At 44.2% G+C, this 23,063-nt stretch overlaps 1 protein-coding gene across 1 annotated transcript in view; it reads left to right on the top strand.

The window, feature by feature from the left end:
* The window catches only part of MYO5C (myosin VC), a 110,483-nt gene that overhangs the window by 24,736 nt on the left and 62,684 nt on the right, over positions 1-23,063 (top strand). The window contains exons 6-13 of the mRNA XM_082618869.1: positions 187-330; positions 1,078-1,159; positions 2,289-2,396; positions 9,508-9,614; positions 12,917-13,182; positions 17,525-17,606; positions 19,874-20,014; positions 21,637-21,762. Coding sequence (XP_082474995.1) covers positions 187-330; positions 1,078-1,159; positions 2,289-2,396; positions 9,508-9,614; positions 12,917-13,182; positions 17,525-17,606; positions 19,874-20,014; positions 21,637-21,762 — 1,056 coding nt within the window. The remainder of the gene's footprint in view (positions 1-186; positions 331-1,077; positions 1,160-2,288; positions 2,397-9,507; positions 9,615-12,916; positions 13,183-17,524; positions 17,607-19,873; positions 20,015-21,636; positions 21,763-23,063) is intronic.

Here is a 23,063-nt window from a genome sequence, read left to right as displayed (position 1 = left end):
ATTGAGGAGAGCCTTGAGGTGAGACTGAGGAGACCTAAGGATGTGTCTTATTCCCTGCGAGCCCCTGCCTCCCGGCCTCCCTCTATAATCAGACTTTTCCCCAGCATACAGGATTGGATTTTACTGTAACTGCTCCAATAATATTGATGCAAAGGTTTTTTTTAATGTTGTTACTATGTTTTGTAGGCTGTTGGAAATGCCAAGACCACCCGCAATGACAACAGCAGTCGGTTTGGGAAATACACAGAAATCAGTTTTGATGAGAAATATCAAATTATAGGAGCCAACATGAGAACTTACCTGCTGGAGAAATCCAGAGTTGTCTTTCAAGTAAGGATAAAAATATTAAATTTCCTTTTCCCCATCTTTTGTAGTATGGTTCACATTCATATATTCATTAGACAACCTACATTGTTCTGTGACTTGAAGAATACAGTTTTCCTATATTACATTTGCAGTTTGGGTTATTTTTTTCTATTTCTTAAAAATGAAAATTGATGAATAGGTGCAGTATTAGTGGAATTGTATGGTTGAGGGAAAAGTTTATGACTTTCAATTTTAGGCACTTAAATCCTTAGCATTTAAAAATCAAGTTTATCTTTCTAGAACACAAAGACTACTTGAAATAGACAAAGCTGTTAGACTGGCTTTTGTATCAGGAAGGGAATGGGATCAGATCTAGAGAGGCGGGGTTTAAGAAAAAGGCTTCTGTCCATAAAATGGAGAAAATTCTCATTGTTTTGGCCCAGAAGGAGAGTAACAGTAAACCTTGTATTGCAGGGAGTTTCTTTAAAATGTCACCTGGTACTAACTACATTATTTCCATTTCGTAGAATGTTTTGTTTAATAACATTTTCTCTGCGGTGGTTATTTGGAAGGTGATCTTGGGCCACCAGTTCTCCCTCTGTGAGCCAGTGGAGGCAAGAAGTTGGGTCACGGCAAAAACATGTAGATGTCCGTGTCCATGAGAGCAGAACTGTCAATACAGATTAGCCATCTAAGACCCTCTTGTTGAAAACCTCACATTTTCATTTGTAAAGGGCTTGTGTAATTTCAGGGCTTTTCTTTATTTTACAGTCAGAAAATGAGCGAAATTACCACATTTTCTATCAGCTTTGTGCATCTGCACAGCAGTCGGAATTTAAACATCTTAAATTGGGTATGTAATGCATGGTGTTGGAAGAGTCTCTTTTTTATGTAGGAATTTTAATTCTAGGTTAATTTCGTCTTCTTATAATATCATCACTTAAAAAAAAAAGTATTCTGTCCAAAAATATAAGATCCTTGGGTTCCAGGGGTGGAATTGATGCATTTAACTAAGGAGATAGATTAGTTAGGGGCAAAGTGAGTCCAGGAATAGGGGACCCCTTCAACTCCAGGGTTCTTTTCAAAGCTCCAGAGTGATTGTGGTCCATCCAGCCAGAACTACCTGAAGAAGGCCTTCTGACCACTGGGACTTACTGATCTAAGTCCCCAAACTTTTCTCTTTATCTGAACTTCTTGGATGGTCATTTTTCTAACAGCTATGACATACTTCTGTGTCTTCTGAGACAGAGTACCTCTATCATAATTTGAAATTCCTTGATGACTCAAAATCATTATTAATCGTAACCATAATTAATGAGCTATTTGTCATTTAGTGCAAATGGCCCAACTCCGGTGGTATCTTGGCTCTCCTGTCTTGGTCGTTTGTGCCATGTTGGTAGAATTGTCTAGTGTGTCAGAGTTGAATGCACACTGCCTAATCCTGGAGAAGTTACTTGCACTTGTAGAATCTAAGTTTCTTCAGATTTCATACAATGATAATATCCATGCCTTGTCTGCCAAATAGAATGTGAAGAGCGAACATGGAAGAGCTCTCTGAAGGCTCCCCTACTATTCAAATATTAGATGCATATATGGTTATTATCTTGACCATAGTGATGTTTTTATAATGGTATATGTTTATCAAAACTTATCAAGTTTTCTACAGTTAATCGTACGTTCAGTAAACCTCAGTAATGCTGTATAAAATTGTTAGATATGGGAACAAAAACCACGTGCTCTGGAGTCAGGTCTGTGTTTTAATTCTTGCTCTGTGGTCAGCTGTGGGTCCATGAGCAGGCCACTTCACTTTTCTGAGCCTCAGCTTCTGAGTCAGCAATGTAGAATTCTAAGGAATAAGTGGAAAGACATTTGTAAAGTGCTTAAGACAGCACATTAAGTGTGAACTTTTCTTCTCGCTTCTGATATACATGTATGTTCACATTTCTGTGTCATAGATATCACAGCCTTACTTTTGATTTCAGGGAGTGCAGAAGAATTTAATTATACGAGAATGGGGGGCAGTACCATCATTGAGGGCGTGAATGACAGAGCTGACATGATAGAGACTCAGAAGACCTTCACACTACTGGGTAAGTGAAAGCATCCTATCCCAGGAGTGGCCATTTTCTCCAAAAAGGCTGGGATGCCCAGCATGCATGTGTTCTGAAGACACCTAATAAATTCTAATTTTAAGATTAGCCAATCAAAAAACATACTTGGAGGCCAAGCAGTCAAAAAGGTGCTTTTCCCTTAAAAGATATAGAAATCAACTCTGTGCTCTATGATGAACTAGATGGGTGGGATTGAAGAGGGGGTGAGAGGGAGGGGATATATGTATACATATAGCTGATTCACATCGTTGTATAGCAGAAACTAACACAACATTGTAAAGCAACTATACTCCAATAAAAATGAATGAATGAATAAATAAATAAATAATTTTAAAAACCCTATGGCAGGGACTTCCCTGGTGGTCCAGTGGTAAAGAATCCACCTTGAAATGCAGGGGACGCGGGGTTGATCCCTAGCCAGGGAACTAAAATCCCACATACCACCGGGCAACTAAGCCCGTGTGCCACAACTACTGAGCTCATGTGCCTCAACTAGAGAGCCTGAGTGCTGCAAACTACAGAGCACACATGCTCTGAAGCTGTGCTCCACAACTACAGAGCCCACACAGTCTGGAACCCGTGTGCACAGCTACAGAGCCCACGCACCCTGGAGCCCGCGCGCCACAACTAGAGAAGAGAAAACCTGCACACCACAACTAGAGAGAAGCCCGCATGCCGCTATGAAGAGCCCGCTCGCCACAACAAAAGATCCCCAATGCCTCAACGAAGATCCCGTGTGCTGCAACTAAGACCCGAGACAGCCAATAAATAAATAAATAAAATCCTTAAAAAAAAAGAAACCTTATGGAAGGGGCACCGAATAACAGCAGTAGTCAAAGTATTCTTCACCTCCATGGGCTCACAGTAAAACAAGGTTTTACTTCAGGATATTCTTGGGAGGGTGAGATGAATTGGGAGATTGGGATTGACACATAATACACTAATATGTATAATAGATAACTAATGAGAACCTGCTGTATAGCACAGGGAACTCCGCTGTACAGTAGAAACTAACACAACATTGTAAAACAACCATACCCCAAATAAAAAAAAAAAAAAGGAAAAAAGAATATCCTTGAAGAAGCAATAAAAATAATTAATTTTATTAAAAAATAAATAAATGATCTTAACTAAGAGTCTAACTCTTTGAGAAAGTGACTTATTGCCAGTGGTTCTCAATACTAGAATATCAGATCACCTGAGAAGATTTTTTTAAAAAATTCTAATATCTAGATATCACCCCAGACCTACTAAATCTGAATGAGAATATTTGAGAACAATGATATACCTAAAAGAGAAGAAATAATCATGTCGAAGCTTCTCATTCTCATCTGTGAACTGTGTGAAAACCTCAAGATAGACATTTCAAATAAAAAGTGTCTAACTTTGGGCTTCTTCCTTTCCATCAGGAATTTATGAACTAGCATTCAATTTCTACCCTAATCAGTCATTCTAACAAAACTTCTAATTTTAAAAAGATCAGATCTTTTTTTTTGCTACAAAATTTAATTTTGCAAAGTTCCCTTAAACTGAACAAAAGAAAATCTTTGTAGAGAAATATGCAGCTCTTAATGTTCCTCCACATGTATGCACTGGACATGGCTATGAGTCCTCTAGGAACAAGAACTTTATCTTTCTTAAAATGACAATTTATTATTATCTCTTGTGATTCTGGGCTGACTGGGCTCACCTGGGCACTTCTTACTTGGGGATTCTCGTATGATGGTGGCAAGGGCTGGATCAGCTGAGTGCTTCTTCTGTCACACGGGCTGGGATGGCTAGAACTACTGAGGGCTGGGTGGGCATTTCTCTTCCTCCATGTGGCCTTCCTCACAGCATGCCGGTCACATGTGGCTAGCTTCTCCTAGAGCTAGTTCCGACAGGCTCAGGTGGACCCTGCAGGTTTTTTTATGAACCAGCCTCGGAAGCAGTGCAGCATCACTGCTGCTGTGTGCTAATAATCAAAAGCAAGGCATAGGGCCAGCTCAGACTTATGACCCTCAGGGAGAAAACTACACAGGGCATGAACAATGGGAGGGTAATGCATTGGGGGTCATCTTTGGAGAGTAGCCACCACAGTAGCTGTTGGGGATGTTGTGAGGATTAAGAGATAACGTCTCTTGGTTTATGAACTGTGGCATGCTCTGTCAGAATGAGAGATCAGTACACATTTAATGAAAGCATGACCTCCAAGTATGAATCACTAAAAAATGTCCTAGGCCAGAGGTTGGCAGATTGCAGCCTGTTTTTGTAAATAAAGTTTTATTGGAACACAGCCACACTCATTTGAGTATGATCTATGGCCGTTTTCATGCTATGGTGGCAGAGTTGAGTACTTGTGCCATAGACTCTATAGCCTGCAAAGCCTAATAAGAAAACGTTTGCTGACCCTTGTCCTAGGTGATAGAGTGAGCATAGTTGATGGGTTCCTTATAGTTTTCTTGCAATTTGTGAAAAGATTCGTGGGTGGACTCATGAAGCTAAGCTTCAACCCCAGTGCATTTAAACATGGATGTCCCCTGAGGACCCCTGGCCAGGCAAAGAAGTTTGAGCAGCCTTCAGAGGTCTGTTTGCTGCTGTGGAGTAGATTCATGCATGGAACTCACTATAACTTTGAGATTGCCATCATCCTGTGACCCCCACAGCCAATAATCTCATGCTGTGTGTTGATTTCATGGTCTCTAAACCTGCGTTGTCCAACACAGTTAACTACTAGCCACTAGCCACAAGTGACTGTTTACACTAATGAAAATGAAATAAATTTTAAAATTCATTTCTCAGTTGCACTAGACATCTTTCAAATGCTCATAACCATATGTAGCTAAAATAGCTGCCATATTGTTCAGCACAGATAAAGAACATTTCATCCCCAAGGAAAGTTCTATCCAATAGCATGTCTCCAACAATGTGAGTATCTCGTGTATACTGCTTGTCCCATTGGCTGTGTCCCCTTGTTTGTGTCTCAGTGTTATCATCTTAGACAGAGACCCCCTCAAGGGCAGACTGCCCAACATGAATCATGCATAGGCTTATAACACATTCGGGCAGATACCTTTTTTAAATGTAGTTGCTAAACACGTACTTGTTGGTTGATTTGTCCATTGCTGTGGTTTGCTATGGAGACAGTTTGGAGAAACAGACAAGGTTAGCAGTGAGGTCATCTAGTTCAGTACACAAGTCCACTTCACAACACGCCCTCAATTCTGACACTATCTACCTGGAGAAAGCCTTAGATCCCACAGGTTGAGGGCTTAGTTCCACAGGACTGCCCCCAGCCCACCCCGCTTCAGATCAGGTTGTCACTTGTGATTGTAACCGAATGGCTGTAAATCAGAGGTTCTGACAACCACCTCCTTGGGTTCAATTAATTTGCTAGAGCAGCTCACAGAACTCAGAGAAACATTTTACTTACTAGATCATCAATTTATTATAAAAGGATATAACTCAGGAACAGTCATGTGGAACAGATACACAGGGGCAAGTATGTGGGAAGGAGCATGGAGCTTCCATGCTGTCTGAGTGTGTCACTCTCCACAATCCCCATGCATTCACATGGGGGCTTGCAAACCTCGTGCTTTGGGGTTTTTATGGAGACTTCATTACATAGGCACAGTTGATTAAATCATTGGCCATTGGCAGTTAGTTCAACTTCTAGCCCCTCTCTGCTCCCTGGAGTTTGAGGGGTGAGACTGAAAGTTCCAACTCTCAATCACAGGGTTGTTTCCCCTGGCAACCAGCCCCCATCCTCACATGACCTAGGGGCATTCCAAAATTGCCTCCTTAACAAAAAAACATCTTAATCTCTCTCAGAAGTTAGGAAGTTCCTGGGGTTTTAGAAGTTCTGTGTGTTAAGAAACTGGATGAAGCCCAAGGATATACTTCTTAGTTTAAGTCACAATATCACAGGTACTTTAGCTAGCCACAAGTTACCCACTGAGGAAGCAGAATGGGGGTGCATTTTGATCAAGACCTCATTTCCTTTGTTCTTCTGCTGACTCTCATTTAATTCATCCTTTGATCTTTGCCTAGCCATTAAGATCTCTGACAGAAAGAATACTCTGGAAACAGTCAGACCTATCCTGGACCTCAGGCTCAAGAAACTTGACCACTATGTTTCTCATTGAAATCTACCTCAGGCCAGTGGTGCTTTTGCAGTGATTTTATCTTACTAAAAATAATTACCTAAGTGAGGTCTTAAGTTCTTTCTTTGACATCATTGCTTTGGAGTTATTATTTCACTTTTGTCAGTTTTGGAAAGCATGGGGTAAGCAATGGATCATACAGAGAGTGGGAGTGCCAGAGCAGATTCCCAAACTTTGTATATTTAGTTGCTTTTCTTCATCACTTACCTGTCATTTATCATGGTGATGCTCAGGGGTTTATTTCTGTTAGAATTGTCTGTCTTTCAAATGTAGGCATTAGCGTGAAATGGAACATCTGCAAATGCCTGGACTCAGATTGAACTGGAGGCTTCCATGTAATTTTGGTTTGAATTTTTTTTTTAATTTTTATTGGAGTATAGTTGTTTTACAATATTGTGTTAGTTTCTACTGTACAGCAAAATGAATCAGCTATACGTATACATATATTCCCTCTTTTTTGGATTTTCTTCCCATTTAGGTCACCACACAGCACTGAGTAGAGTTCCCTGAGCTATACAGTAGGTTCTCATTAGTTATCTATTTTATACATAGTATCAATAGTGTATATGTGTCAACCCCAATCTCCCAATTCATCTCCCCCCTGCCCCGCCCTTTCCTCCTTGGTATCCATACGTTTGTTCTCTGTGTCTGTGTCTCTATTTCCGTTTTGTAAATAAGGTTGTCTATATCAATTTTTTCAGATTCCACATGTATGTGTTAATATACGGTATTTGTTTTTCTCTTTCTGACTTACGTCACTCTGTATGACAGTCTCTAGGTCCATCCACGTCTCTACAAATGACCCAATTTCATTCCTTTGTATGGCTGAGTAATATTCCATTGTATATATGTGCCACATCTTCTTTATCCATTCATCTGTTGATGGACACTTAGGTTGCTTCCGTGTCCTGACTATTGTAAATAGTGCTGCAATGAACATTGGGGTACATGTGTCTTTTTGAGTTAATGGTTCTCTCTGGGTATATGCCCAGTAGTGGGATTGCTGGGTCATATGGTAGTTCTAGTTTTAGTTTTTTAAGGAACCTTCATACTGTTCTCCTTAATGGCTGTATCAATTTACATTCCCACCAACAATGCAAGAGGGTTCTCTTTTCTCCACACCCTCTCCAGCATTTATTGTTCATAGATTTTTTGGTGATGGCCATTCTGACTGGTGTGAGGTGATACCTCATTGTAGTTTTGATTTGCATTTCTCTAATAATTAGTGATTTTGAACATCTTTTCATGTGTTTGTTGGCCATCTCTCTGTCTTCATTGGAGAAATGTCTGTTTAGGTCTTCCACCCATATTTTGATTGGGTTTTTTTTTTTTTTGATATTGAGCTGCATAAGCTGCTTGTATATTTTGGAGATTAATCCTTTGTCAGTTGCTTTGTTTGCAAATATTTTCTCCCATTATGAGAGTTGTCTTTTCATCTTGTTTATGGTTTCCTTTGCTGTGCAAAAGCTTTTAAGTTTAATTAGGTCCCATAGGTTTGAAATCTTTTATGACTTTGATTTTGTGTGATCTTAGTAGAGAGAAGTCTCTCCAGGTTTGGAAATTATTTAAGAACGTGACCTAGCTGCTGTTGAGATAGTCCAGATATCCTCAAGTTAGAAGCAGCAGGTGGCTGCAGAGGCTCTTACTGGGCGTTTAGGGCCTGCTGCTTTTTTTGCTGGAGGAGTCGAGGTTCTCCTGTTAACTGAAAAAAATGCACAACCTAAAGGTTGAGAATTATGTTTTATTTGTAGGACAAAACTGAGGACTTAAGCCTGGCACACAGCCTCTCAGCTAGCTCTGAGGACTGCTCCCAAGAGGTAAGGGAGGAGCCAGGATATGTAGGAGTTTTAAGTCAGAACATCAAAAGACTACTGTTAATTAAAGAAAACCAGACATCTCAAATTAAGGAATTTAGCACTTTTCTATTTATGGGAAGATACAAGAGTCTGGATTCATTGAAATCATTCCTTTGATACGCACCTTAGCTATCTAGGACCGGTATCCTGCTTTTCTCCATCCTGAATCCCCTCAGGGTGCACCATTGTGGGCAGCGATAGTGGCTGATGGTCTTATGGCCACAGCATCCATTGTTTGCTGATATGGCAGGCAACATTTTTCATTCACAAGTGATATTCCACATACATTGGTCAGGGTCCCATCAAGGAAACATGGGGCACATTCAAATAGGATAAAAGGAAGAGAGTTTATTTATGAAGGGAGCAACTACAAACTGTGTAGGGCTAAGGGGGCTCTGAGGAGCAGTAGGGACCTGGAAACAGCAGCCCTTTCTGTTCAGGCACAGAGCCTGAAGGGAAGGTTGGGGAAAGTCAGCACTGTCAGTCGGCAACATAGCCAGCCTGAGGCAACTTTGCAGGGAAAGAGATGGGGAGATGTACCCAGCACCTGTCTCCTCCTGCTCTCTGATCTCCTGCCAGGGTTCCCACTGGTCAAACCCCACCAGAGTCCATTACCCATTTGCCTTGGTCCAAACAGGCCAGTCCCCTGCAGAGAGCAGGGTGCAGAGCTGGAGGGGCAAATGAAATCCTTCCAGCACCCACCATAAAAAGCATCCAGAGAGCTTATGAGCAAAAAAGAAAAAAAAAATTAACAGTCAAGAAAGCACAGCACACAGAATGAATGAGAGCTGGTTCTCCCAGGAACCCGACATGAAGTGGTTACTCAGGTACTAATTTTTGTGTTGAACTTCCTAGCAGCCACAGCAAAAGGGAAACCTGGTGGGTTGTACAGCTCACATTGTGTGTCTGCACACATCAAACTAGAAAGACAGTGAACTGGATTTTCCCTGGGGTCTACTCATTGTTCCCTGTCCCAGCTCTTGGCACTGATGGTACTAGAGTGTCATGAGAGAATTCAGGTGTTTATCTTATTAGTAACTGAGCAAGAGAAGAAATGCAGTATTCCTAATTTGGGAAAAATTTTGTTTTCAGGTTTCAAGGAAGATTTTCAGATGGATGTTTTTAAGATCCTGGCAGCCATCCTACATCTGGGCAATGTGCAGATCATAGCAGTGGGCAACGAGAGATCGGCGGTCAGTGTAAGATATGTTTGTTTCACCCTTCCTGTGTTGGGAGGATCATCAGTAGAAACCTCTCATGGTTACCCTGCTTTTGCATTTTAGCACCAGGCACATTGGGCCTACTGGGGAGACCAGTTTAACAGGAACAAGGAAGGTAGGAGTTTCCATGGGTTACCTTCAAAGAGTAAAGCTTCTTCCCCTTGGAACAGTAGAGAAGGGGGAAATGCATTCTCTGTTTTTCTTTTATTCAACAAATTTTTACTGAGTGCCTACTCTGTGCCAGACACTGTTATAGGCTCTGGAGAAACAGCAGTGAACAAAACAAGATCAGAAGGCCTTCATGAAGCTTATGATCTGGGGGAAGGAAGTGGAGGAGGGGGAGACACAATCAACAGTTACAGGCTCTGGCAGCTGGCGATAGCCATTAAAAAGGAAAATTAAGCAGAGTAGGGGTGGGGCGGGGCTGTGCCTTTTGTATCTGGCATTCAGAGAAAGCCCTTCTAATTCCAAGAAGTGAATTGTGTCACTTCACACACACACTTCGAGGAAGAATATTTGAAGTAGAGGGTACAGCAGGTGCAAAGGCCCTAAGGCAGGAAGTGTTATTGGAAAAATAGCCAAAAGGTTGGTAAATGCAGAAAGGAGTGAGAGAAAGGAGGGGTGGTAGATGAGGGCAGAAAATGGGGGGTAGGCAGGAGGGAAAGGTGCAGATCATGCAGGGCCTTAAGGGCACTGGACAGTTTTAAGTAGAAAGGACACCTCCTACCTCCTGACACATGCCTGATTCAAACACCAGTGGTACTCTCTATGGAAATATATTCCCATGTAAGTTTTGTGATGGATTTCTTTATTTAATGGACACAAGATAAGTTTATGTGTGTGTCTCTTTAGCAACACTCTATGGAAATATATTCCCATGTAAGTTTTGTGATGGATTTCTTTATTTAATGGACACAAGATAAGTTTATGTGTGTGTCTCTTTAGCAACACTCTATGGAAATATATTCCCATGTAAGTTTTGTGATGGATTTCTTTATTTAATGGACACAAGATAAGTTTATGTGTGTGTCTCTTTAGCAACACTCTATGGAAATATATTCCCATGTAAGTTTTGTGATGGATTTCTTTATTTAATGGACACAAGATAAGTTTATGTGTGTGTCTCTTTAGCAACACGTTATGAGTGGTGATTCTTGGTGGGGTATGTGTTTGCTTATTCTCAACAATATCCATGTAAAGAGGACAGTCACACAGTTAAAAATGTTTCTCTGAAATGCAAAATCTTCTTATCGTTAAAGCTTTGTATTAACATGTGTGTCTTAGTCATCTCTGGTTGCCATAACAGAATACCACAGACTGGGTGGCTTAACAACAGAAATTTATTTTCTCACAGTCCTGGAGGCTGAAAGTCCAAGATCAAGGTACCAGCATGGTTGAACTCTTGGTGAGGGCCCTCTTCCTAGCTTGCAGGCAGCTGCCTTCTTGCTGTGTCCTCACACGGCAGAGAGAGAGAGACAGCAAGCTCTAGTCTCTTTTCTTATAAGGACACTAATCCTATCATGGGGGCCCCATCTGCATGACCTCATCTAAACCTAATTACCTCCTAAAGGCCCCACTTCCAAATACCATCACATTGGGGGTTAGGGCTTCAACATATGAGTTTTTCATATGACTGAAACATTCAGCCCATAACAATATCTACTTTCATGTCCCCAAAACAACGGATGGGAACAATTGTTAATTTTGTACACCTGGTAATTTCTCAACTCTGGGACCTGTGATTTAAGGGGAGAGAGCGCTGAGCAGAAATGGAGGGTGTGTTTTTGGCCTGTTGCCCTATGACCAGGAAGTAATTCTCCTCCCTCTCCTCAGATTCCTACGCTAAGCGCCCCACCCCCATCGCCACCAATATCCAGCCCTGACAGAGTCAGTCAGTTCACAAAGGAATGGGAAGTTTGGAGAAAGGTGATGGTAGGCCTGGAATGTGTGTAGGTGTGGTTCTCCCTCTGGATCCTGGCTCATTTACCCCAGAAATGGGCTGCTGCATTTTTTCTTCTGAAACTCCCATGACTTCCACCCAACAAATGCCCTTGCTTTGAACTCTGTCCTGTGAAGTTTGTTGTGAAGGTAGTATTTTGGAGGAGGAGTTAAAATTGATAGACTAAAAATCCTTTGTCTATCAATCTTAGGAGACAGATTCCACAAAAAAGATGTCAAATCTTTGTAGAAAATTATCAGTCCTGTAATTTTCAGTTATTTGCATCAAGAACTTGAAATATTGGGCAAATTCAATCGGATGAAGCCAGCTTACTTTTTAAAACTTGCTGCCCCTTTGCATTTCCCCCGGTAGCTGCACCTGTAGCTGAATGTTTTTAACTCAGAAGGTTTGGTTCCTGCTTAGAAGGAAGGAAACCAATGGCTCTGCCAGTCCCTTCCCCCAGTGAGGGAATCAGGCACATTAAAGACAGGCTTCATATTATTGTGATCTTGGTCAGAAGGGATGTGGGTTGGTGGCAGGACTTTTTAGGTTTTTATCTCCACTGTAATCTGATGCTTTTTAAATGCAATCATGTGGTTTTCCCGATTGGCTGAGATGGTGTCTACAGATCAGCGTGCCTCAGAAGTTCCCCTTCCCGAGAGGAATGATGGTGTGCAGTCACATGGGATCACATCTCCTTGTCTAGTGACAAGGACCCCTAGTCCATGCTGCCTGAAGACAAACAGGAGGAGAACTCTCCTTGCCTGCTGGCCAGTGGGGCAGCTCTCCTGCCCAGGCTTGGGAGAGAAATAAGATTCACTTTGTACGTCCAGGAAGAGTCCCCACCACAGCCCTCAAGTTGGCTGGGAAGCTACTTTAGTCCAGGGAGCCCACCATGTTGTCTCTGACAATGACACCTAGGTACCTCCTGGGCCAGAACCCCCGGGCAAATCCCAACAACACAGGGAGGGACAGGGCGAGTGTAGGCTCTGACAGGTGGCCTGGATGTGATGCAAAGGGAAGAGAGGCTTCAAGGCTGTGTCCACATGCACAGAAGAGGGGAGAGGATTGCTCCTGTGGCCTAAATCACTACTGACATTCTTTGGCCAGAACGAAAATCCAGGTGGGACCAAACCCAGGGCTGCCTGGCATCACCACAGCAGTGCCCTGCCAGGGACCAGGTGCAGGCTGAGTGCCACTGCAGGTCCTCCTGCTTCACTCCCAGACCTGGCTCTGTGTCCTGAGGCCTGGTCATGCAGAAGCTGAGGGGCCTGGCTGAGTGGGCCAGTGCCAGTGTAGATGGCCCGATGGCCCTGACAGGGCTTGTGTCTTGCTTTTGAAGGAGGACGACAGTCACCTGGAGGTGTTCTGTGAGCTCCTGGGCCTGGAGAGTGGCAGAGTCGCTCAGTGGCTGTGTAATCGCAAGATCATCACAAACTCCGAGACGGTGGTGAAACCCATGACCAGGTCCCAGGCCATCAACGCCAGGGACGCTCTGGCCAAAAAGATCTACGCTCAGCTGTTTGACTTCATTGTGGAGAGAATTAACCAAGCCTTGCACTTTTCAGGCAAGCAGCACACTTTTATTGGTGTTTTGGACATTTATGGGTAAGAGTTTCTTCAGTGAGCCTGTCTTTCCTCATTTAAATGTCGAATGCCTGTTATTTTTAGGTCATTTTGTTCTGGTTGCTCTTCTGTGTTTCACATGATCAGAAAGATGGTGTTCTCTTTTTTTGCATACATATGGATGTTAAATACAGTCCCCTGGGCTACGGTGTCTTTTTTCTAGGGTATATTAAATAAATTTAAAATCAATAATGGCCAACATCCAGAGCCACATGCCAGCTACCATGTTGAGTGGTCTCCGTGCACCTTCTTATTCCTCAAACAACCTTATATTTACCCTCGTTTTACAGATGAAACAACTAAGCCTTAGGAAGACTCAAAGTTGCTCTGCTGCTGGGAAAACCCAGCACTGTATGAGGCTGTCACCCACTTCTGTTTCCCTATAGAGGCCCTGTGAGGTGTAGAGCCCTGACATACCTTTCCCATTTCGTAGGGTGAAAATAACAGCCCCAGTGGTCCTGTACCTTGCCCACACTCACAGGGCCAGAGGTAGACTCAAACCCAGGCCTTTTATCAACCAGCCTCCTCACACCTAAAATCCTCTTCCATTCTTGGATCATGAGGGTCATGTGTTTGCCCCATTCTCTAAGAATTCTTTTTTTTAATAAATTTATTTATTTATTTATTTTTGGCTGCGTTGGGTCTTCGTTGCTGCGCGCGGGCTTTCTCTAGTTGTGGCGAGCGGGGGCTACTCTCCGTTGCGGTGTGCAGGCTTCTCATTGCAGTGGCTTCTCTTGTTGCGGAGCACAGACTCTAGGCGCACAGGCTTCTGTAGTTGTGGCACGCAGGCTCAGTAGCTGTGACTTGCGGGCTCTAGAGCGCAGGCTCAGTAGTTGTGGCACACGGGCTTAGTTGCTCCGCTGCGTGTGGGATCTTCCCTTACCAGGGCTCGAACACTTGTCCCCTGCATTGGCAGGCGGCTTCTTAACCACTGTGCCACCAAGGAAGTCCCTCCAAGAATTGTGATACATTTGGGGGACCAAGTTCCCACACTGGGTTTTTTTTCTTCTTTTCATTGCCCAGTCCTGCTTTTCCAGGTCAGACTTGTGCTAAAGACACTTGTAGAACAGCCAGGAAGAGTGAGTGAGGCCTGGCCAGCGTGAGGGGAGTTAGCACCCGGGCTTTTGTTTGTTAGCAACTGGCCTCGGGCGCCCAACCCCTTCCCCCTCCCAGGACCCACCCTGGTTTCTCAGGGGGAGGAGGGGCAGATGGTCCCAGGGAAGGCATCACAGAGTATTCCACCGAGATTGGGGAGTATCCCCCCACACCCCGGGAAAAGCAGCTCTCCCTCCCCTTCCCATTTGGAGGGGAGAGCCGGCTGGCCAGCTGGGAGGGCAGGCAGAAGGGGCCGCTGAACTTTTACCCATATAGAGAGAAATCGCTTTTCCCACAGCTCTTTAATGTGAGGCTGTGCCTCAGGGGAGTTCCTTGTTTAACTTAGGTTCTAAGTTAATACTGTACATATGACTCCCAATTAATAGTATCTGTCAACAGTTATAAATTAGTGATACATTGCTGGGGTAGGCTATTAAATTATTTACCTTGTCCGTTCAAAAAAAAAGGATTTGAGGGCTTCCCTGGTGACGCAGTGGTTGAGAGTCCGCCTGCCGATGCAGGGGACACAGGTTCGTGCCCCGGTCCAGGAGGATCCTACATGCCGCGGAGCGGCTGGGCCCATGAGCCATGGCCGCTGGGCCTGCGTCTGGAGCCTGTGCTCTGCAACGGGAGAGGCTACAGTAGTGAGAGGCCCGCATACTGCAAAAAAAAAAAAAAAAAAAAAAGTAGGATTTGAGCAGCCAGTAATCATTAAAGCAGACTTTTAAATGGGAATAGCCCTGCTTAAAAAGTCTCTCTCATTGTGGTGGAAATGTGACTGTTATATTTTTTCTATTCTTTTCTGTGTTTTTAAAATGTCTTTAAAATAAATAGCCCTTTATTTTAAGAATATATTATTTCACTCAAGAACAAATATGCATGTGCCAGGAACTATGTCAGGTGTGATTGATAAAGAAAATAGACATGGCTTCTGACCTCTAGGGACTTAAATTTTAGCAGAGGGGGCAGGCAGATACTTAGAGGTTGGGATGATTTCTGGGCAGGGAATAAGTAGATGGATATGCTGCAGGTGAGCAGGGCAGGAAGAAGAGAGGGCGCAGCTGAGAACAGGGAGCAGTGAGTCAGGAGAATGGCAGGCCGACGTCAGATCCACAGGCTGATAGACCGCTGTCATAAGGAAGTTGAAGTTTTGGCTAAGTGGGCAAATCTTTGACAGGACTAATTGTAAATTTTGAAGAACTTGTTGGAGTAGATTTTAAATTTATATTTTAAAATTAAATTCCTCCTTGGAAATTTAAAAAGTAACATGCTCACTGCCACCCATGAATTCATTTCATCCCTCCAAAAAAATAAGCTCTTCTCTTTAAGTAAGAGTGTTACTGTCTGGGGCGAATCCTTTCACACCTTTTTCCAGTATGCTTATTATGTCTAGGTTAGCCCTCGTGTATGCACATCTGCAGCTGTTGAGAGAACTGAGCTCAGGGTGACCTGGAAATAAGACAGCCTGAAAAGAAAAGTTACCCTCTGTGAAGGTGATTAAAGCCAAAGCTATGAGCCTTGAGATTTCAGCTTGGAAAAACATGGAGGCTTGTGGTTCCCCAGCCAGTTGGGTATTTATGTTCTCTAGACCCAGAGGTGGAAAGGCCTGGGGCTTGGAGTCAGACCGCAGGGAGTGAGCATGGCACCACACCTGTTGTGTGGCCCCCAGAAAGTCACAGAACCTCTCTGAACCTCAGTTTCGGAGGGGACCTCTCTGTCAGGGTTATTACAAAGGTTAAATGGAAGAAATTGTGAAGATATTTTAAGAACAATAAGGATTGTTCAAATGTGAACAGGAAAACAGTCATTGATGTTTGACATTCCGCCCCTGCCCTAGGAAGTCCAGCCTTTGGCCCCAGCTGCGGGCTGCAGGGCACGGTGAGGCCCTTTTGTCTCCCCTCCAGACCCAGCCGTGGCCTGTCTGCAATGTCCAGGCCGGCAGAGCCTCTGGACCACCCAGGGCGCATGTGGAATGGGGCTGTCAGGACTGTGGGTTCTGCTCCTGTTCCAAGTCACCCTGCAGCTGCCCAGAGGACAGTCCGGGCCCTTAACCTCCCCAGGAATTCTAAACTGAGCCAAACGGGCTCAGTCAAGTGAGATTCCCAGGGGACCCATGGTTGGACCTGGCAGGAACCTCTTGGGATTAGAGTGATTAAGAACTAAGGCTTTAGAGGCACCAAGAGCTGGGGTCGAATTGCATGTCTGGCACCACATTGCAATGGTCACCATCTCTTCTGACCCTCGTGTGTAACAGTGGGTGGGGTCAGGGCAGCTCTTCACTTACGGCGGTGTTGGGTTAAGTGCGGTGATGAGCATCAATGCTAACACCTAAAGTACTCAGCCTCCTGGCGGGAGCGCTCATCTGGACAGGTGGTGAATTGGGTGCCCCAGTTTTGTTCAGCCCACATCGTAGAGTGGGGTAATTCACATAAAATCAGGTTTCTGGATTCTCTTGAGAATCAGGTGACCTCACATCCTGACCTGCATTAATCCATGGCCACAGCTGGCTGGAGCTGAGTAGTACCTGCCCGTTGGGCAATCCTGGTTATCATGGGCCCCGCACAGTTCCAGCCTGCCCCCCATTCTGTCATCTCCTGGTCTCCTCTCAGCTTGTGAGTTTGCAGCTCCAGAGACAGACACTGAAAGTCTGAAAATGGACGTGGGGCTGTCTGCCTTGGACCTAAAGGGGTCTGCTGGGCTATGGGTATTAGATGGCCTTGCCCTTTTCCTCCAAGGACTATGAAAGCACCCCTTGGGAGGCAAAACCGTGCTGCCTCTGCGTGCAGCAAAGAGTGGGGCAACAGGAAGCAGCGTTGCTTTTTCACTGGAAACATAAATGTTACAGTCAGGTCAGCTCACAGCTCAGTCTGACACTGTTTGTCCTCAGACAAATTTTTCAACTTCTCAGTCTTATAAAGTGAGGATAATAATGCTGATGTCAGTGTTATGGTGTGGATTAAATGATATGCCATATTGTACCATGCCTATTTTAATGCCTGCCTCAGGTAGGTGTTTTGTACACACAAGATGCCTTCCTGGGGCAGCCTGGAAAAAGGTGACTTATAAACTGAATGCTAGGATATTTAAACCAGAAGCTTTGAGGCATATTTAAAACTTGCAGAAAACATTGAAAACTTTTAAACTGTAAAATATGTGAAAAAATGCTAACCTATAAATGAGTGTATATATCCTTCAAGTTATATCTTAACTTGTTTAAACTGTATTTCAGTTTTGAAACCTTTGATGCGAACAGCTTTGAACAGTTTTGCATCAATTATGCTAATGAAAAGCTGCAACAGCAGTTTAACCTGGTAAGTGACTTTTCTGCCTTCTTGAAACTAGCTCTCAGCCGTGTGTGTGTGTGTGTGTGTGTGTGTGAGAGAGAGAGAGAGAGAGAGAGAGAGAGAGAGAGACAGAGACAGAGAGACAGAGACAGAGACAGAGACAGACCATGGAGAGAGGCTCAGTCTGGTTCCTTCCCTCTTCAAGTCTTGCTGGATCACTCACATGCTGGGTCACTGCACCATCTTGTGGCCATATCTTGAAACTGCACCTTCCCATCCTATTTCATCTTTGTGGAGCTACTTGCCAACTTCTGTTTCAGTTCATCACCTGCCATTCTTGGACACAGACCACCCCCCCTGCAGCCAGACCAAACCACTTAGTTTCCTGAAGGCTCCAGTCTTTGCGAGCGTCAGTATCTGCACCTGCTGCTCTCTCTGCCACACCCCACCTGCCCCTGTCCTTTCCCCATCCCTTCATCTTCACCTGGAGAACTCCTACTTGTCGTTTGAAATTCAGCTTCTCCCAGCTGTCTCCCACTGTCATGAAGAGACAGTGTGACATCATGGAGAGCATGGGCTTTTGCTCAAACTGAACTGGGTTTGAGTCTCAGCTGTACCACCTCCTTCCTCTGGGACCTTGGGTTCTCTGAGCCTCATTTTTCTTATTTTGAAAACAGGTCAGTAGTATCTGCCTAATACCCTTGTAAGGAGAAGACCTAACGTTGAATCATACCCAGCAAATGTTTTTTTGCTTTCCTAGCCCTTGCTCCAGAATTAAGTCGTGTATAAGCATAAGATTTCACCCTGTTGCGAATTTGTATTCTGTTAACATTCTCAAGGATTCCCTGGAAGTTGAGCATTTAATAACTGAAACTAAGATTTATTCCAAGTGGGTGTGCAGCATAACTCACCTGAAGTCGAACTGTATCTGTAGATCCTGCCCCTCCCGGGACGCCAGTGCCATCTTGTTCCCCAACATACACATTCACTTCAACCTCAGAATAACATGTGCAAGACACCTCCTGAAAATGCCATGTCAGAGGCTGCAATTCCATTTTCCTCTTTTTTTATTCTGCTTTTCCTCCTTTTCCACTTCATCCTCCTGCTCCCCCACCCCACTTTTTTGGGGGGGGGTTGAGTCATCTATCAATGTATAGATCCTCCTGGAAGAGGTAAAACCTTAAAATATCAACATAAAAGCCTTAGTGAGCCCTCTCCTAGCTCCAGTCCCATAAATCTGGCTGCTGCTGGACCCCTGCATCTGGGTGGCCTCTGGGAGTTTGGCAGTGACAAAGTGAACCTGCCACCTTCCCTCCTTGGCTCCTTGCCTTCTACCCTCCCTCTTGCGATTAAAGCACCACCGCTGACCCAGTGTCCTGAGCCTCACGTTCATCCCAACCTCTTTCCTCTTGTTCACCTTCCTTGCACAGTGTTTGGCCTCCACAGAACCCTGGGCTGAGTCCTGACTGGGCTTTCTGCCTCCAGTCCTGCCCTCTTCAAAGCCATCCCCACCCCCAAACCAAGTTATCTTTCCAGAACTTAGGTCTTATCATGAACTCTGTGGGTCCTCACTGCCCCTAGGAAAAGGCCACAGGTCTGAGACTCTCTGGGGGTCCACAGGGGGCTGGTGTCATCTCCCCTCTGCTGTCCTTTGCAGTCCCATCCATTGCCCCCCAACCCATCACTGTTGTGCTGTCTCTCTGGCCTGTACAGGTGCCGTTCAGTTCTCAACCACCTATTGGGCTTCTGTGCAATTCCCACTGGGATTCTCCTGTGGGCACCTTTCTCCTCGTAGCCCTTCCCCCTTTGCCACCTGCAGCCAGGATGACCCTGAGCCAGCCCTCTGGGAAGCCTCCCTGGTACCCTCATGGCCCGAGCAAGTAGTGTACAAAGCTCTCCAAGTTGTTAGCTTCTCATACTGGCCCCAGAGCCAACATTCTGAGGTGGGCTGGTTCCCACCTGGCCAAAGAGGCTGGGTCTGCCTTGGACAGCAGGAGTGACTGAGCAGGAAGGAGCTCCAGGACCACCCTGAGTGCTAAAGGTGGCAGGCTGGCTCAGGCCTTACACCCCAGGATGTGGGGACCTGCTGCGAGTGGGCTGGACGATGACAGCTACACCCACGTTAGGACCTCAGCAGCACTGATCGTGGGTAAGGAGGGTGGCATGCACCTAAGGGTCTTCCATAAACATCAAATCAGTCATATATCTACATCTTCCAAATGTTTATGTCCTGTTCTTCAGAAGCACACTCTAATATTCTCTTTTACTTTCTATGTTGACTTCTGGATTTCCAGCATGTCTTTAAACTTGAACAAGAAGAGTATATGAAGGAAGATATTCCTTGGACTCTGATAGATTTTTATGACAACCAACCAGTTATTGACCTGATTGAAGCAAGAATGGGTATTTTGGAGTTACTGGATGAAGAATGCTTGGTAACTTTTTAAAATAATTGTTGTTTTCAACTTCTGAGTAGTCATAGATGAGCATATTGCAAAATGGATTTTTTTTAATGTACGTGTACATTCCTGACGTGTTACTATTTGGTTGGATGTTAATACTGAGACACCAGTCCATAGCAGGAGCCCCAGAGGGCCCGGTGAGCCTCCCGCCCTCAGCAGGTGTAGCCCACCCTTGGGTAACATGCATGACCTCTTAGGTCATGGCCAGCAGGGAGGAGCCCTTTGAAGCTGTCGTTAGGCGTATGTATAGAGTGGACATGGAAACAACAAGTGACTACACACCAGTTGTTAATGACTAATAGGAACTGAGTTTTCTCTTACTTCCTGATTCCATGAGTCACCCACTGGGAGGTACAGCTGAAAAATCAACATCATACAATTGACAAAAGAGTCTCTAGGAATTTTCCTACTATTATTACCCTCTGGGAGGAACAACTTTACAGTGAGTCAGCCTAGCAGTGTCCTTCATCAGGCCACAGGAAAAAATAATCCCTAGGACAGTATTCATTTTTTTTGGTTTAAAGGTTATATTTTAATGTTTAAACACACATCTTGTTTCTTTTCCAAAGATTTATTTTTACCACCCCCAGCCCCAAATGCTTGTAGCGTTGAAGACTTACTGGTATTTTCTCCCTAGAATTCTCAATTCCATGGTTCTTCTCCCAGAGTAGCCTTTCTGGTGCCACCTATGCTTTAGCCCCTTCAGTGATGTAAGATTAAAAGACAGGCATCAGGGCCAAACATTCTGGACTGGTCTACTGGGGGCAGGGGGCAGAGGCCAAGGTAACCTCTAGGAATATTTGTACACACTCTACAGAGTTATTGCCTATATGGGGTATTAGATTCACAGAGTTCAGGCTGAATATAATTGATAGCTTCACAATCACCAGTATCAAGAACAAGTTTTGCAGCTAGCTTAGTTTAAGTAGGTAGTTATTAACTAGGCAGTAAAATAAAAGAACCACTTTCTTCCTGAGGCAGGGGGTGGGGAGGACTACATTTGGGTTCCAATCTTCCCCCATTCAACCAAGAATAAAAATCACGTTCACATAATTTTGGGAGGAAGAAATGTTAAAATACTGCCAATTTTGCAGAAATAAAATCCTGCATTCTTACGTCATTATATGACCTTTTCCTTTTCATCAATAACATTTTGTTCTTCTAAAAGAGCACTGATATGTCCATTTAAATATCACTCTAAAGAATAAGATCAAAGACAGATTTATGCCTAGAGTTGCATTTGAAACAGGAGCCTCTCATGTAGAGCAGTTCACTCTGAGGTGCAGCTCATCTTGGTTTCTTAGAATTAGCGCTTTTCCTCCCCTCTGTTTTCTTTTGTTTGTTTGGTTGGTTTTTTTGCCGTACGCGGGCCTCTCACTGTTGTGGTCTCTCCCATTGCGGAGCACAGGCTCCGGACGCGCAGGCTCAGCGGCCATGGCTCACGGGCCCAGCCGCTCCGCGGCATGTGGGGTCCTCCCGGACCGGGGCACGAACCCGTGTCCCCTGCATCAGCAGGCAGACTCTCAACCACTGTGCCACCAGGGAAGCCCCCCTCTGTTTTCTTACTTGCTATTTGGTTTGCTTTTCTCTTCCAGTTACCACATGGGACTGACGAAAACTGGCTTCAAAAGCTGTATAATAATTTTGTCAACAAGAACTCTTTGTTTGAAAAACCCAGAATGTCAAACACATCCTTTATCATCAAGCACTTTGCTGATAAGGTACATACAGTGAGAGTTTGGAGCAGTGCTGTCTGCCCCTGGCCCACAGCTGTCTCCTGGGAGGAGCAAGCAGGCCAGGGACTTTGCTGGTCAGAACCCTCACGCTTAGCACGCAGCTTTGATGAAGGATACCTGTGTGTATGCACGCGTGTGTGAGCGTAACAGTTCTTAATTTGTCTTTATCACAGAATATATGCGTTTCAGTTGTACTGCTTTAAAGATAAACGTGTTGCCAATGGACCTCATTTCTGATTTGGGGCTTATTGTGAGTTCATTAACCTTTTATCAGTTTATTATCTCCGTGAAATTGCTATAATCAATACAGCATAGTTGTTTCCTATATTGAAAAGAATATCTTTTTGTTGACCCTTTCCTTTCTTATTGTCATAATATATTTTTACATTGGTAACAGAGACTGACTCAAGATGATGGGTTTTCTAAGTGATCTTTATTTTCTTTATATGTCTCCAATTTCTTATGAAAAAAATGTTTAGTAAAAAAAAAAAAGTTTTTTTAATCAAATTACAGAAAGCTTAGGAAATGGAAGGAAAAAAAAAGAAAATGTACCACAACCACCTGCCCTAAACATGCTTTCTCATCTTGCTTTCCTTCCATAAGGAAACTCCTGCCCTCTGTGTTATTGCCAGGTTGGGTGTTACTTCAGTGGCTTGGCCAGCGCCTGGGGATCATGGGGACAGCCTGTGCTCGCCTGTCCTAGAGGCTATTGCTGTGGGTCAGTCTGCTGGTTGTACCTGAATGCCCACAGGGGCAGTGGAGGGACAGCCAGCCAGCCAGCCATAATAACCTTTGTGGGCCAGAGAGTTAAATGTGATCGCCGTTTAGTGCTTAAAGTTTTTCAGATAGGCTCCTGAAGAGATGCACATGAAATGAGTGATGATGTATCAAGTCATATTTTCTAGTTGTTGTCCTTTATAATTTCACAGTTGTGATCCCAAGGGGAAAAAAAGGATCAGACTTCACGTAAAGCACATATGGGATTTACTTCAAGAGACCCTCTCTATAGTACATGGTTTCTGTACGTTTAATTCTTGTCACCTGGCACTTCCAAGAAGACCGTCTTAAAAGAACTAACAGTGCAGCATTTTGTGTGTACTGTGGATTGGTGAGAAGAAACCACACACACCGTAGGGTCAGCTTAGGTTCTCAATTTCATTAGCCAAGGAAATAAAATGGTTTTGAGAGCGAGGCAGCTGTGCTTAGATGCAGAAAATCAGCACACTTTGCCATGGTCCCCAGTGCCCCCCAACAGAGCCACTCAGGTACCTGCTACCCTGTTCCTG

This window comes from Mesoplodon mirus (assembly GCF_964341445.2).
Source record: "Mesoplodon mirus genome assembly, chromosome: 4".
Lineage (NCBI taxonomy): Eukaryota > Metazoa > Chordata > Mammalia > Artiodactyla > Ziphiidae > Mesoplodon > Mesoplodon mirus.
Note: the sequence above shows the minus strand (reverse complement) of the source record. Positions and strands in the feature narration are given on the sequence as shown.